General features: G+C 36.0%; 1 protein-coding gene across 1 annotated transcript in view; it reads left to right on the top strand.

Moving 5' to 3' along the window:
- The window catches only part of LOC145991789 (dynein axonemal heavy chain 7-like), a 208,974-nt gene that overhangs the window by 70,489 nt on the left and 120,543 nt on the right, over window positions 1-17,942 (top strand). The window contains exons 18-25 of the mRNA XM_083127839.1: window positions 3,580-3,731; window positions 4,050-4,225; window positions 7,137-7,365; window positions 9,783-9,983; window positions 13,773-13,942; window positions 14,858-15,137; window positions 16,101-16,340; window positions 16,465-16,630. Of these exons, the coding sequence (XP_082983965.1) occupies window positions 3,580-3,731; window positions 4,050-4,225; window positions 7,137-7,365; window positions 9,783-9,983; window positions 13,773-13,942; window positions 14,858-15,137; window positions 16,101-16,340; window positions 16,465-16,630 (1,614 nt within the window). The remainder of the gene's footprint in view (window positions 1-3,579; window positions 3,732-4,049; window positions 4,226-7,136; window positions 7,366-9,782; window positions 9,984-13,772; window positions 13,943-14,857; window positions 15,138-16,100; window positions 16,341-16,464; window positions 16,631-17,942) is intronic.

Below are 17,942 nucleotides of genomic sequence, written 5' to 3'. Positions count from 1 at the left end.
GATTAACTGTTAAGATTAGATCACTCGGGAGAAACAACACAACCTCTCTAGGTACCAGACCAAAAAAAATAAAGGCAGGGCTGTAATTTTCATTCTGGTTCGGCTGTGTAAAATACATCGTAAAAAAAAAGTCACCTTTCTTTGCTTCAACCAACTTCATTCAACCCTCCTTCCCCATTCAAGGGAGCAGTCCAAACTCCTTCCTTGACTTGCATTGTAATCCAGCGTGAAAAAGGAAATGCGCAACTTGCGATCTATTTTCACCCAAAGCGTATTGTAGGACAGGTCATTAAACAACGTGGCAGTTGATAATCATTCGGGTTTGGAATTGAATTTCACTTTAAACTGTATATTTAGTCCCGATTAGCCCATCAGCATAAAATGAACTGAAAACAAGCTTTATGAAACTGCGCATTTTCACATATCAAAATGGTAGATCGTTATTTACTCTCACGTTAATGGACGATTTAATGTTGGATTTAGGAGTATTCTCGATGTCAAACACCCACCCCTCCAAACGTTTTCCCCTTGAATAATGTCTTTTTAATCAGTCTCGGCGACCATTCCTACATTGAACACACTTTTTTTTTCCTCCACATGAATGGTTCTGAAGAAAGGTAAATTAAATTTACAGTTGTGCTTATCAGAAGGTGCAGAACATGAAGTTATTTTAACTCTTGTTTTGCTTTCTGGAGATCGAATTTCGTTATCGTCAAATCAAAACAGCTTTGCGAGATTCAAAACAATAACTTTTTCCTTCGCGCTGGATGAGTCATCGCTGTTATCTGCAAGCAAGAGCTTAGCAGACGCTAGACAAAACACTGGCGCCAGCTGCATCGTAAAAACAAAGAGACCCGCTGGAAGTTCGAGCAACAGGTGGCGGAAGAGAAAAGTCCCAGCATTTTAAAGATAACGCAACTGTCGAAGACGGAACTTTTAACACCAGTGTAAAGAAGAAAGAAATGACCCTTGCTTTATGTTTTACCACGCAACAGACAATAATACGGGCAATATTTCCTATGCAGACAACAGCATTAAAAAAATATATAATAAATAAATTTAAAAAGAAAACTGAATTCTGCAATTATCAACATTGCCGTGCACACCAGTGGCGGAGAATGAGCTGGGGAAAGGGGGGGTCCCTTTTTGTTTTACTTGTTCTATGGTTTTTGTTCGTTTTCAAGAATATATCCAGAACTGGTTGCCCCATTTTAGACGTCAAAGGAAAGGAGAGGGATGGGTCCTTTTCCACCCTCGCCTGTAATCAGCCCGCATCAGCAAGAAAATCCTGGCTGAAACAATCTGCATCGCACCCCCCCCCCCTTACGTTTCCTGACAGGAAAAGAGGGAGAAGTCAGTAAGCCAACGGAACACTTTTTTAGCAGATATTACGACATCGACACAATTAGGAAAACATATGAAGTGGGAAACGGGAGTTATGATGCACGTAAGATCGAAGTAAACTTTTGTGGAAACCTGGATGACAACGCATTAAGCGGGTTGACGATCTTTAGTTCACCTATGTGGTTTTGATTATCTCTAACAGTTTCGCTTTTTTATGAAGTGTTGCAGGGAACAAAGAACACATTTTGAATGAAAGCGGTTGCCGGAAGTTGTCGGCTACAAGGCCGAGAGTTGCTCACTCACGGGAACCTGCTGAACTGGACAGATGGGCCAGACTTCCAGGCGCCACACATCTGTATTTTCGAACATTCCTGCGATCTTATCTCTCAAGGTGGTGTATTTATCGATGAGAGAGCTTGACCTGCCATACACATTGGCAAAGACTGCAAGTCCAGCAGTCATTTCGGGCTGCTCCCACCCTTCCCCGCGAGTTTTCAGCAGCTCTTAGGACAAGGAAACAAAAGGTCGATTTAAAATAACATCCAAGCACATTCGATCTCTTCTCGCGTATCCAAGAGAAAGCGTGGCAAAACAAGCCTGGCGCGTTGGGTAGCGGCCGTCGGGTGCGGGGTAACATTGGTGCGCTTGAGGGAGGGGAGGGCAGAGGTCAAGTGCTATTGGATATCACTCAAGCATGGTGTGGTGGTGTCTATTTTTAGTTCAGACCCAACTGTGAGCGGTAGAGCGCTCATGAAGGAAATGAGTGGGGAAAGGATCAACGCATTTTTCGGCCGATTTCCTTCAATTTTTCAACTTTTTTTTTTCAATTTTTTCTATCTTTTTCTAAATTTTTCACGGTTCCCGGGAAAAGGGTCGTTACTTCGAGAGGGTCGTTATACCCGGGGTCGTAGAATCGAGAGTTGACTGTACTTCTATTGAGTGATACTTTGCAGGGTTAGGAGGAGTAAGTAGGCCACTAAAATGGAATGATTCAACTTTGAGTATTACACTGTGCTCAAGCCAATACTAACCATTTTTTTTTTAAATTCCCCAAACCTTTGTTTTTCTGACCATGGTGAAATTTCTAATCAATTGTAAAATATTGTATTTGAAGGTTCTTTTTTCGAAGGTATGTTGGTGTAAATGGAACACCCTCTAATTTTTTTCATAATAAAGCTAGGTATGGATGATGTTAGTTGGCAATTAATAGAAACACTAATGAATCAACGAAAAAACAACCAAATTAGCTTAAATGGAAATACAGACAGCTCAGATGATAGATTTGTTCAAAATCTATACTGCAGAAATAAGAACAGTCCCGATGAAAGAGAATTCATAACATGGACAGTTTGGATGATTACTTTCTTGAGACTCCACATGTTACATTCACAGACAGTTTATCCAGTTAAGCCAAATATTAGAATAGTCTCAATATCTGGATGATGAATATTCAGGTACTGCATGCAAATTATCCATTACAATCAAAATGTATACCAGATAATTTAAAATCTGGACAGCCATCATGCAGAATTTGAAAAATAGAATGTACTTCCACAGGAACTATGTATGTGATCAGTGTAAAATTAAATTATTGAATCTGCTAACATTATGGAGAAGGAGATCACATTGGCTGACATTGTGACGATGCTCAAATCACAGCAGACAGAAATGAAAGAAGGTATATGTGCAGTGCAGAGTCAGATGAAAGAAAGCATTGAAGCTAGTAAAGCTCAAAGTAAGGAACTTAGAGAAATTAAGGTAGATATTTCACAGTTCTGTAAGGAATGCTTAGATAGAACGGAAAAGTTAGAAAAGAAAGTGCATTTACTGGATCAAAGGGTGAATGACGAGTTAGTTTATCTTGCTGCGGATATAAATAAAAAATTAGAGGATACAGTTAGTAATTTATCCAAACAGTTTACTTCTCAACTGGATCAATGCCTTGAGGTTTGTGCTCAGTGTAGTGTATCACCTGGTACATTAAGTAATGATCTAATTAAATTACGAAGTGAAACCAAGTATGCTCATTCAACTAAACCACAGGTTGATATCAAATCTGTCCAGTTGTACAGATCTACAAAATGGATTACGGGAAAAAAAAATATCAACTGACAATATCTTGTATGCATCAAGGCATTATTACCTCCATCCATCATACATATTTGTACTATTAGTTTCAGCAATACTTATTTTATGTAAACCACCAATAATTGCAATAATTATTTCCTTATTCAGCTGAGTTTAAAGAATGGGATGCAAAACTAAAGAGAGTGAACGAGACACTGGAGTACTGGATCAAAGTTCAAACACAGTGGATGTATTTCATTCCAATCTTTTCTTCTCCTGATATTGTAAGACAAATGCCAAAAGAGGGACAACTATTTAAGGTAAAGAATATGATTTTTAATACCAATATATTTTTTTATACAGTGCCTTCGTTTGAGTATTGCATGGTATTAAACTGTTAACTTGTATTGAGTTCTTTATTAATGTGCAACTTTAAAGATTTTTGTTATTTTATCATGATTGATTTAACATTTCTCGTTGAACTTTTCCACATTGTACATCCAAACTAGATTAGGCAATGTAGTTACATGAGTAATGACATGATAAGATATATTTTTTCATTTCTTGTATCAATGATATAACGACATAAATGAAAATTGGTCACTGTTGTACTCTTTTTTTTGTTTGTTTGTTTGCAGCAAGTTGATTTAGCCTTCAGGAGAGAGATGATTAATGTTGTAAGAGAACCACTTGCCCTCGAGAGAGCAGGAGCAACAGGAGTACTTGAAAGATTTATTGAATCCAACCAGAATCTTGAAACTATAAACCGTGGAGTTGTAGCATACTTGGAAGCGAAGAGGCTGTACTTTCCAAGGTTGCAGAATATTATTTTTGTGTACATTAATTATAATAAACTTAATTGTACAGGGTGCAGCAAAAAAAAACAAAAAAAAAACAACTTAGTCTGAACTCATTTATTTCTGAGAAGTATGCAACTGCATGACACAGTATACTTCATATCAAACAATTACATGTTCAACATGCCTGCCACCATTATCGACAACATATTCCATTCGTCTTATATCTTGGACCATGTTGGAACACTGATATCGCGTTATCTCGCCAATAACAGATTCTATGTTGGTATGAAGCTGGTCCAGGGTTCTTGGAAATTGTGAGAAGCAATCTTCTTTCAGAAGTCCTCATAGATAAGCATCACATAATGTAAGATCAGGACTACGGGGAGGGAAAGGAAAATCTGTTCCTCGTGATACGATGCCACCGGAAAAGAGTTCCTTCAACAATTCCTTGTTACCATGTCCCACATGTGCGGTTGCTCCGTCTTGTTAGAACACTTGGCGTTCAAACTGTAAACCATGAATTTCGCAAAAAAGTCTGTAAGTCAGGTTAAAAACAATTAATTTTTTGTTCCCTATACACTACTGCATTAGCTGTTCTTGTTTGCCCATAGTAGTCTTCAACAAAGTATGGCCCAATCACACCATGTCTAGAAATTGCAGCCCTCACTCAGCTTTTCTGTATGCAGCGGTCTTGCAGCATACTCGTCAGGCTTCTCCCAACCTAAGAAACACATATTCTGTGTGTTAACATGTCAACTTAGCAAAACATGAGATTCATCTGACCAACACCAATTGTCCAGATAATGTGGATCTTCATAGAGCTCAGCTAACACACGGCCACAAAAAAATAGACGTTGCATAATCTGGGGGTTTAATTTCATGCAGAATCTGTATTTTGTACGAGCGTGCACCAATTTCCTTCACTATTCGACGAACACTTGTTTTTTCACTTTGAAGTTCAAGGGATGTACTCTGCATACTTTTTTTTTTTGGCGATTGCAATACTTTGTCTAATACACGACTGACATTATAATTTGTTCTCGTGCTTCGTGGCCTGCCTGATCGCCCTTCATTATGGGTCTTCACCGAGCACGTAGTTCTAAACATTCTAACCCAACTTAGTAACGTATTGTTTGGAGGGGCATGTTTCTGGAACTCTTCTTCAAAGTGTTGTTTGGCAATTTTCAATGACGGACCACGTCCCCGTCCTGTGCCATAACTACGGAAGTAATGTTCGATGCACCAACTACGTTCTGCCTCAGTATACTGTGGCATCTAGGCCCAACGGTTAGTCTGCAATGACGAGAATGATTTGATTAGAAATCAGTATCACGTTATCAACACAAAGATAGTAGTTGCACAGTTGCATTTGAAGATATTCAGTTATTTTACATTTTAAATACATTTTATACATTTTTTAAGCAACAAGCTTTCAGGTAAGTTTATTTAAGTTTTTTTGCCGCACCCTGTATTTGCGAATGCACCTGCGTGTGTATGCATATTCAGGTAGACTTTTTACAATTCAAAATGTGAACTCTGTTCTAGCATTTTTGTGACTTGTTCTAGGCATCCCCAATGGCAGCTAAAGCTATTGCTGTGTAATGAAGGGGACCTCAGATTCAATTCATAGTGGATGCACATTGCACGATACTTTAGATTTCAGTTTGAACAGTGGAATCAGTCCTGATTACCCTGTCTGAGCATAAAGTGAATTTAAAACAAACATGCAAGCTTGCATGATTTTGAAGGTTTCAGTATTAGAAAAGGACACTAAAGTTAGAAATTTATGTGAATTTTTAAAAATTTTCATTTGAGCAATAAGAAAAATGACAAAATTGTTGAAGGAAATTTAAGAGAACATGTAGAAATATCGGCTAGAAAATTGTGAGTAATTTTTGTTGGATATTGAATGAATGTATCTCAAGTGGCAACAGTCAAAAAACTGCATGATTAGTAGCCTGTGTCATGTGGACATGCTTCCTAATCTGCACAGTTGTTATTTCATCAATGACTTCGTCACATGTGCAATTCCATTCATTATTTCATTATTGGAGTCACTGGTGGATCCATCAGTGTCCACTTTCATCACACACAGGTACTGATGAACATGGTGGAATTTAGGAATTGTGGGTAATTGTAGTCTGCTATAATGGTATCTGTCTTGGTAACAATCGAGATTGTCTGTGTCTGACTTTATGACTTTTGCTAGCAGAATATGCATGTTCTAGTGTGTTTTATTGAGCCTAATCATCATAATTATCTTTCAAAAAAGTTGTAGAGAAGTGTGTTAACAAATCAAATACACCAACTTGTGAATGTTTTTGTGTTAAATGTATCAAGAATTTCATCATTTTTTGGTTGGGATAGGAATTTTTTTTTGCCAATTCCTGACTAAGTTGCAATATATTTTTTCAGGATGGGAATATTTTTCCCTATTGTGTTGCTGACTTTTCGGAATCTTGCACACTCCTAGAAAAGAAATATGTATTGTAAACATTGCTTCTGATTGTGATAGTTACTTCTTTACTTGCTTTTACATGACTTGTTTGAGTCATGTAGCAGAAGCTACAGGGAACACCTACTGTGGTGCTGGAAACCGAAATAGCCCCTGTGTTTTGCCTTCATTTTGAAATAAAATTTTGATAAAAAAAATGTAGTGAGTCATAATGGTGACATTGTCATAGAGGTTCTTTCATTATTTGAATATGGTGAAATTACAAATGCACTGAATATTCAAAGATATTTACATTCTTTTGTTCTCTCCTGAGTTATGCACAACACAGTTTTAAGCTATAATAAATTCTCATGGTTCTCATGTGGGATATGGTTTAATTAACCCAACAGTTTTGCTAATTAATTGATAAGCCATTTTTTATTTATAATCATTATCTTCTAATTAATGGCTAATTTTTTGTGTATCTTCAGGTTTTTCTTTTTGTCAAATGATGAAATCCTTGAGATATTGTCTGAAACAAAGGATCCATTAAGAGTTCAACCACATCTGAAGAAGTGCTTTGAAGGAATATACAGGCTGCAATTTGATGAAATGCTTAATATTTATGGAATGCTGAGTGCTCAAGGGGAAAGAATTCCAATGGATGAGTCTATTTCAACAGTAGATGCTCGAGGATGTGTAGAGTTGTGGCTAGTGCAGGTTGGTGTCTTGTTAATGCATGTATTTCATACTCAAATGCACCAATAATCTGCATATACACTTTACTAGGGCTGAGCCGATACACCTGGTATCAGTATCAGTTCAGTTTTTTTCGCCGATACCATCTGATACCTGATTGATTGATTTGCTTTATTTTACTTCTCTTTTAGTGCCACTTTTGGCTAATTTGCGAAGATGGAAATGAGTGATGATGATATGAAATTGTTGAATGTACACTCACAAACATGCATACCCAGGCCGGGATTCAAATCCAGGACCCCTGGTGCCATAGCGCGATGTACTAACCACTCTGCCACGGGGGCTGGAAATGATACCAAAGATTTTTAGTGGCTAGAGCGGCCAAGAGAAACAACTCATTTGTCAAGATTTATCCTTTTCAAAAGTTCATTCACCCTTCCTTGTGGTAGGTTGGGCTCCCGTACAAGAATTCCATGTACATTTCCGAAAATGACGCATCCTCCTGGGAAGCAGATGACAAGATCAAAGGCAGGGCTAAAGTGAAAGTGCTGCACCCAAACGTGACCCAAGGCATGTAACTGCCTGATGGTCAATGCTATGTGGAAGTAAAAGAAACCATACATTGCCAATTCTTGGTCGTAAACTCGTAGGTTAAGAACGTGACGTTTTCAAAACCAGCATTATTATAATGCTAGGCTCATTCCAGAGTTTTTGGGAAAGGGATAAATGTCACTGTGGGAGGGAGGGTTGTGGATTTTCTTCTTGTGCTCTTACCCTTCCATGTGACTGCTGCCTGATGCCGACACTGCAGTGACTTGTTTTTATTGCAAATGGCAGAGAATAATGGACAGCAAGGCATATACAGAGCTGCCAAATGAGCTTTAAATATATATCTGTATTTGTGTATATTTTTATGTCTATTTCCTCCCTCCCCGGTTTAATCCAAACGATATTTGTATTTATTTGGCATTCCTTGTGCAAGCTGTACGCTATATGCACTACATACATTTTATCTTGCACACTATAATTTTCTCTGGCAGGGACACTTATAATAATACACTGATTTTTGCAGTGTATCTACAACAACTTTAATAATGCTTGCAACATTTCAAAAACTTCTTCTTTTTTTGCATCCACTGGGGTAGAAAAAAAGTTCACATAAAATGTCACAGGACATTTTAAGTCATATAATGTTATATGAGAATAATTTGGAGTATTTGCTATAATTAATACTAATGTAATGTGATGTGTTTTGTGACTCAGTAACTAGCCTTATTCCAGTATCGGTATTGGCATCGGTATCGGTTGGAATAGGTTATGGTATCGGAATTGGAATCGGCAAATTGTGTTATCGGCTCAGCCCTACACTTTACACTTCACTATTACTTTAATTATTTGTAAGAATACTAAATTCAAATCCCCATAGCCCATTGTAAAATAATAGGGATGGATTGATATGAAATTTTATCCGATCCAATAAAGTGCTGATATCGATAACTGATATTCTACCAATCCAATACAAATTTCCAAATGGTCCTTGAAGAACCTGGTTCATTTACCTCCATACTAAATGTATGCAAAAGAAGTTGCATATTTAGACATTTACTTTTCAAAATGCCAGAATATAGCACTGAGTTATATGATATTTATTGATATATGTAATATATTATATAAGATTGGTAAAATTATCGGTAATTTTACCAATAAACTGATACACCAATATGTCCATTGTTCATATCAGCTGAATGTGTATGGAATATCTATTAATCTGTCCCATCGCTGCACAGTATTAAGTTTAAAACTCAGAAAATCTTCAGCTGTTATAGTTATATCAGTGCAAATGTGTACTAGCAATTTGTTCAATCTTGAGATTTTATCAACAACATCAAGAAGTATAGAACACCATTTTAATGATAAAATTAGATGCATTATTTAGTGGTCTATAAACATAACCAGTAGATGGGAAATTGTGTAGAATGCTAGTAATGTAATGCTGAAATTTTATTTTTACTCTATGCTTGCCTTTCGCATGATCTTTATTTAATTATTTATGTATTTGACATAACTTGATTATGTTTGTCATGCCTGCGAGAGAGCAGGAACACAAGAGGAACACTCGAAGCATAAAAATAAAACTTAAGAGTTTCAACATTTTGTCACGTTCCTGCTGGTATTGCCAAGGAGAAAACTGAGTTAAAAACAAATGTGGACAGTAAGAAGAGCAGGAGAGAAGTGAGATGCTGATGAAACATCAGAACTTTTAAAGTTTTATTTTTATGTGTGCCATGTTTGCTCTTGTGTTCCTACTCTCTGACAGGTAAGATGAACATGTTCTATTCGGTACATGGTGTTAGAAACAATTTGTAACAAAATTATTTGTTTCTTTTTCATTCCCTTTTTTCTAACTGTCAAATGTTATTTCTACATATATACTATAGGTTGAAGAGCATATGTTGTCTACAATAAGAGCTATTATTATGAATAGCAACTTAGATTATGCAACCAAAATACGACATGAGTGGGTGACCTTGTGGCCTGGCCAAGTTGTTCTGTGTGTTTCACAGGTACAGTGGACTGCAAGTGTACATGAGTATCTAGATGCAGAAGGAGAGAGGGAAGATTTGTCTGCAAGGTTGTGGGTTAGTTTCCTTTCTATTTAAATTACTGGATGTGCTTTATGTGCCTTATTCTTTGCACAGATATTAAGTTAGATTAAATTTTATTTATAAACATAAACAACACAAACTACAACAAAATTTAAGTGGTGATGTATCACAAATATCTGGTTGTTATATGTGAATCATGAGAGAGATATAACTCTCTGCTTACAGATGAGAAGTTTGTGAAATATTGACAGTGGTGTTTTATTGTTTATGTTCATAAAGTAAATTAATAAAATGTGACAGATGAATGAGAATCATTATATGATAAATGTTTTTTTATCAAGTTTTACATAGTAGTATCATTTAATATCAATCACTTTTATTGAATTGTTGTACCTCTCTGTCTCTGTCAATGTTTAAAGTTTTATTCTGGTTCAAACTCTTTAATTTTACACATGCTTTTAATAGAGATATTGTGGCTCCTTAAGGGCATATTTATTTAGCCTGCGCTGCATGGGTTTTCTTGACATAAGTTATGGAGATGTTGTATTGTATTAAGTTTCTTTTGTAACAAAAATACAGATTTATTTATTTACAATTAGGCATCCCCGATGGCGCAGTGGTAGCATCGTCGCCTTGTAATCAAGGGGTCCTGGGTTCGATTCCTGGTGGAGGCACTTAGTGGTTCGGATCCCACTTTAAACTGTAGGTGCAGTCCCGATTAGCCTTTCTGTGCATAAAGTGGACTTAAAACACCAAATCAATCAATCATTTATTTACAATTGCATTATAGTACATGTAGTGATCGATCGATTTAGTTTATTTTTGGGATGTGACGAAGCTGAAAATTTACCGATGCTGATGTACTCACCGATAATTTTTGGAACCGAAACCGATGCCGATATTTAACCGATTCCGATACATAAGATTATTAAACAGAAATTGGATGTTATTTTCAGCATGACAAAAATAAATTTGCTATGTACATTTGTATTGCATATCATATGTATATACATATATATTCTCAAGAGATTTGAATGTACATTTGCATCTACAAAAGGTGTTATGTGAACCTTTAAGAAAAACATCGATTCTCAAGAGATTTTACATTAGTACACAAGCAGTTCTTTGAAATGCAAAGTGCATTCCTGTTCTTAATGTTGGAAATTTACTGCTGCCAGATTCAACTTCAGAGTTTTGGAAGCACTTCAGGAAGTAACCAACTTCTTCTCTTATCGCAAATCTGTTCAGCAACACTGAATACTCAATCACTGAATACTGATGCAGCAGGTATGCCCAAGTATTTTCTCAGCACTTGCTTCAGGTTTGAATATTCATTTTTGAATTTCCAATACAAAAGCAGATCCTGGTTGAGCAATGTACTATTTTATTTCTGATTTTGAGTTAGGTTGATCCTCTGAATGAGAGTTTGCAATAATTTTATTACAAAAACTCTACAATAATGATGAATCATAACCTAATTTTCAATAAATCTTACAAAACTAAAATACAAAACTTATTAGAAGGTAAAACTCTAGTATAATCTGTACCGGTTTAAATATCGGATTTTTGCCGATACTGATATGTCAATTTCTGCCGATTTTCATACATCTGTAATCAGCTTCGGCACATCCCTAGTGTATTTTACTTCTCTTTTCTGCCACTTTTGGCTAATCACGAAGATGAGGATGAGTGATGATATTGATGAAGGGACACTTACAATCACCCATGCCCAGGGTGGGATTCGAACCTGGGATCCCTGCCATTGTGGCGTGCTGTGCTAACGAGGCTGGCTATATTACATAGAATGTATGTATATTATTACTTTCTTCAATATGTATTACAAATACTACGATGGGAACAGTGTAATCATCAAAATATCAACTTAGTAGTAAGCTGCATGTAAAGTTTTGCCTGAATTATTGTGCTGTTTTTCTTCCTCTTTTGACTAATTGTGGTGGTGAGAACCTAGAAGCATCTTAATTTTTGCCTGTTATTAGGAAAATCTTGTACTCCTACTGGTGAAAGTATCTGTCCAAGCTTACTGGGTTTTGTCATGCAGCACAGGGTATAGTACTAATTATGTGATCAGTTTTGTAAAATGGGAATTCCTTTATGGACTATTACTAAGTCCTCAACACATCTGCTTCTGTAGTTAATGTATGCGTGATCGCATCAGTGTACTTGATATAATGAAGACCTAATAATGTTTGAGAAATAACTTAATGTGTAGGTATTTCAGCAAATATCAACCATTCCCACAATTATGTCAGAACTACAGTTGAACCAATACCGATATTAACGCATACAACACATCAATATTAGCTACATTAGTGGTCTCGTCAGGATCTTTCCACTGAAGATTGTGGGGATCAAATCCTGGACTGGACATAGGTATTCCTTTGTGAGTACCCATCACTTCATAAATAATCTACTCATCATTCATCCTTGTGATTGCAGTTAGCCAAAGTGGCATAAAAATGGATGGACAACAAGGAAAAACAAAACACAGATATGTTGGCAAACACCAGTGCCATCAAGTTGTGGAAAGTATCTGTTTAAATTATATCTGATATTATTCTGTAATATTAATATTACAGAAATTGCATAAAATGGAGAATTTTATTAATTCCATACCAACCATTTCAATAGTTACCAGGGTGTTGAGCTAAAAAATGGAATATGATGCTTGTTAGTGCTATTTACATTATTTTGAAGTGTAAGTGTGATAAACAATGCACACACACACACACACAATTAAGAAAATTAACTGTAAAATTTAAATTATAATATACAGTGCGTCCATTTCGATCTGCAGCCGAGAGATCGGGAGAAGCGTGGCGGGCGGCGCTGGCGGAGATGCCGACATTTGCGGCCTGTAATGCCCGCTTATTTTTATGGACATATGCAGACATTTATATAAATATTGCAAAACGAGCACTAACCTGTGTTATAATTTATCATCTGTAATTCATCCAAGTTCTGCCATTATATACACAAAAAAATACGCTTTAGAAACGATGTTAAGAGCCACAGATAATAAAACATTTTAATCATTGTTTTGACCAGTAACGTCCTGCTTAAGTTTATATCCTTGAAAGAGTTTTGTGGCCATGGGAATCATTTGGAGGTTTCGAATGTGCAACACTGTATCAAGATTACGCTGTAGACGAAACCGTTAAAAATCAATGGTGTTCGTGAGCTTCCTTGCAATCCGAAATCTCCGAGCTCGAGTTTTTTGTTCCTTCGCGACAGAGCTGTGAATATAGTGGCCAGCAGATGTAAACCAAGAGCGTGTTAATTTCGTACTGTGCGCAAGAGTGTTATTATTGGTTGCTTGCCGTTACTTGTTTGTGTTATTGCAGTGTGTATGTGTGTTGTGCCAGTGAGAGGATTGGAATGCCAGCCGCAAGGTTCACGTTACGAGGGGGGCTGATAAGTTCTCGGCCCGACCCAGAAGGACTTTAGCTACAGGCACGAAAGTTTCAGGCTATTCAACGTATTCTCCACTGTCGGAATTTCGTTTCTACCATTATACACACTTGGCACTTGGTGGATATCAGTTTGAACAACTCTTATAACACAGGTTAGTGCTCGTTTTGCAATATTTATATAAATGTCTGCATATGTCCATAAAATTAAGCGGGCATTACAGGCCGTAAATGTTGGCATCTCCGTCAGCGTCGCCCGCCACGGTTCTCCCGATCTCTCGGCTGCAGATCGAAATGGACGCACGGTATATGCAATATATAATGCAATAAGATATTGTATTCACCTAGTTATGTTGTATTTTAGTTTTTAAGTTTTGTGTTTATTTGTATGCAGCAAGAGTTGCAAGATATTGTGATCATCATTAGAGGAAAACTGGACACCCAAGTCCGTATGACTTTGGAAGCTCTGGTTGTGATTGACGTCCATGCAAAAGATGTTACTGAAGACCTAGTGAAGAAACGTATAAGTTCATCAACTGAATTTCAGTGGCTTGCTCAAATGAGGTATTGCACTTCATTTTATTGTAGTCTGAGAATGATATTTATGTATTGGAATAGTAAATTATAATGTACATTTTATTCTGTTGTGTACATTTTTAAGGGCCCACAAGTAATATATGTAAAATGTGGGAAACATGAGTGGGAAAACATTAGTGAAGGGGTAAAATTCAAATACAGGTAAGAAACAACTGCACAATTGACTTTTTTGAGTGTACTCTGCATTAACAATAATTCTAACAATGGGAAAGAAGTAATATTATGGATTCCTAAGGAGGAAATCAAGACATGGAGTTAAAGTCATTGGTAGATTAATGACCTTCCCTTGTGAGTAGGGATGGTGGATGATTGCTATTTTAAACATTTTACATATCTGAAAGGGTGAGATTTCCATTTATTTATTTATTGGCAATTCGTTGGTAGTTTTAGAAGGCGATCATCTTCACACACTGCAATCGAAGTGTTCTGGATTCAATTCACAGTGGAGTCACATGTAGAATGATTCTGACCTCACTTCAAACAAGCTTTTGCATTTTTAGATGTCTTTAGATGGGTCGGTATTTACTCTTACATTAATTGACAATATGTTGTTAGATTTTGGATTTAGGTAGGTGACAATCACCCCCTCTGCCCACAATTTCCCCACAAATAACATTTTACCAATTTCAGTATCTCTGCCTGCATTGAACGCTGTGAAAATATTTTCGAGAATCATGATTGCAGTTGCTGACTTGCAAAAAGAAAACAAATGAAATGTCAAGAGTTGTTCTGGAGGAATGATTAGAATCTTAAGTGTCACGTGCTGCTGGCCCTGGGATAAGCCAGCATTTAAAAGTTTAGTATTTTATCTTTTTATGTGTTAATGGGTAGCAAATATTTCTGGCAATTTGTGTTTAGTAGCAAGCAGTTCTCTTTTTTCAGATACTACTTGACAGACAATGTATATGTGCACATTGTTAACGCAGAAGTGAGGTACGGATACGAGTATCTTGGAAACTCGAGGCGTCTAGTCATCACCCCATTAACAGACCGTTGCTATCGAACTCTTATGGGAGCCTTCAGCCTCAATCTGTATGGAGCTCCTGAGGGACCTGCTGGTACTGGAAAGACAGAAACAACCAAGGATTTAGCAAAAGCTTTGGCAGTGTATTGCTATGTTTTCAACTGCTCTGATGCATTGGATTATCTTGCTATGGGAAAGGTTATTAATCTTGTTACTAAAAGATATAAATATAAATGTGTAAAGAAAAGCACACTATGCATACTTACATTCTTGTGTTATGTTATTTACACTTCCATCATGCGCCAAACATTGTCATTGATTTAATGAAGATTTGCTGCTGGCAGAAATGTGATAAGAAAAAAAAAATAGAGACTGATACACAGCCATTTGAAATGAGCCAATACATATATTTTACCAATATAAGTAATACCCAATATTAATACCGAATAGTGTTCCAATTCAATATAAATTGACAAACAATTTGTGAAGAACCTGAGGGATTAATTTACTTCCCTAATTAATATATATCAATAGACAGCATAATGTATTTAATGTGCCAGAAATACCATTAAAAGTAAGATAGACACATAGTATTTATTATAAATAATTTATTTTGTTTTAAAAAGTAGCTATGGTATTAGGAATTGATTTTACAGAAACAAGACTACATACAGTGGAACCTTGGGGCCTCCCTGATGGTGCAGTGGTAGCGTTGTTGCCTTGTATCAAGGGGTCTCGGGTTTGATACCCGGTGGAGGCTCAGTTGGTTCGGATCCCACTTTAAACTGTAGGTCCAGTGCCAATTAGCCTTACTGTGCATAAAGTGGACTTAAAACAACAAATCAATCAACAGTGGAACCTTGATTTTACGTTTTTCAGGGGACCAAGTTGAAAAAACTTAAAATGCAGGAAAATGTAATACTGGTGAAATTTATAACATTTTGCTATGTTGGAATCCAGGAATGTAATCGGGGTTCCACTGTAAATAATCAAACTGATAAAATTATTGTCTTTCTATAAAAGTGTTGTTTCAGAGTGAAATTGACTCAGCTCTAGCACTAATACTCTCTTTGTGTTCGTATTTAAAATGTATTTATTGTGATTACAAAGTACTATTTCTACCTATGAAGACAAATATTCTTACAAACTTTGTTTTTTTAGTTTTTTAAAGGTTGTGCTTCCTGCGGGTCCTGGGTATGTTTTGATGAATTCAACCGAATTGATTTGGAAGTGTTGTCTGTCATAGCACAACAGATTTTATGCATTATAATAGCAGTTCGTGCACGCTTGGAAAAATTTGTTTTTGAAGGAACGGAACTAACTCTGAATCCAAACTGCTATGTTGCCATAACTATGAATCCAGGTTATGCTGGAAGATCAGAACTACCAGACAATTTGAAGGTAATGGTTTTAATTCCTCAGAATTTATTGTAAGGTGTTTCTGCAGTAAATGTAGCTATTTCGCATGTGTTCACCTGGATCTTGTATTTTTGTTGTCATTGATGTATGCATTTTCTTTATACAGGCTCTTTTCCGAACTGTGGCTATGATGGTGCCAGATTATGCGATGATAGCTGAAATTTCACTTTATTCTTATGGATATTCTTCTGCAAGAAATCTCTCAGTTAAGATTGTGACAACATACAAACTATGTTCAGAGCAGCTGTCTTCACAGTTCCATTATGATTATGGTATGCATTAAGGTGGATTGATTTAAATAAGTTTGAAATAAATAATTTATAGAATAATGTACATAAGGATTTTGTAGACATCAGAATCACTTTTGGTGAAAGTACATTAATCTTGTAATCATTTAATGGTGTTAATTAGGCTCTAAGAAAAAAAACAAAGGAAACAAAATATACAGTATGTATTGATGGTGTAAAGCTCATATGAAAGGAAATGTAATATGTAATCTGTAAACATGTAAATTTCTCTTGAAATAAATTTCAATAATTTTTATGGGCAAAAATAGCAAACATTTTGTGTAAAAAATATACAAAATACTAATCATGTTAAACCGTAAATAGTGTCATTATCATTAAACTGTAAATAAACATGGCAGCTGATATTTTGGAAACTATTATTAAAGAAATTGCCAAAATTCATCTACAAAGGTTGTAAATTTTATAATTATAGAGTACAACTAGAATGTTTTATTTTCATTGGAAGAAAAGTAACTGAAATAATTATAGTTCCATTAACACACTCAACAAACATTTCCATAGTAGGCTCATATACTATCAGAAACAGAAAAATGTATATTTACATATAATTTCTTATTTGCTTTAATCAAACTGTTCAAATATTTTACAGGGCCTTTTACTAGAAAAAGCCTTTCTATGAAAAAATATATCTATAACTATGGTCAGTTTTAGACATGATTTTTAAAGAATCAAAAAATCAATTTAAATAAAAAAATCCGATTTAAATAAAAATCATGATTTTTATGCTCCCTGGTATGCAGTGCATATGAAATAAATATTGCTTTGAGTATTTTATTTGTAAATTCCTGAATTTATTTCATTAATCAATTTTATCTGAAGGAGGGCGTGTAAGGGGTGTTAAGGCACTCAATTGTCAACCTCACTTCCACATAGTACACCTTGGTAACTGCTTTTTGCAGGCTGACGAGGCTCTGACATCTGGACGTACGGCCAGTATAATCTTCTGTAGGGCCGTGTGTGTGTGTTGTCCTTGTATGTGCTGAGCGCCCCTTTACAGCCTCAGCTTTTAACCCAGGTAGAGATATTTTAATCCTCAGTCACATGTTTACTTAAGTTATGGCGGTCAGTAAATCAATCAATCTGTTTTATCTGAAGGAGATTTTATAATCACATAGAAGTGTTGAATTATGAATATGAGTAAAGTGTAAGCATTTGATTACACTGTATAACTGATTACCTAACACAATGAATATACTATGTTAAAAAAAAAAAGAATGTGAAAAATTCAGGCTCAATCAGGACTCATTGTGATATCACTGACAAGACAGGTAAAGCA

Source organism: Lepisma saccharinum, chromosome 8 (assembly GCF_977018435.1).
Source record: "Lepisma saccharinum chromosome 8, izLepSacc3.1, whole genome shotgun sequence".
NCBI lineage: Eukaryota > Metazoa > Arthropoda > Insecta > Zygentoma > Lepismatidae > Lepisma > Lepisma saccharinum.
This window is presented reverse-complemented; position numbering and strand designations above follow the sequence as displayed.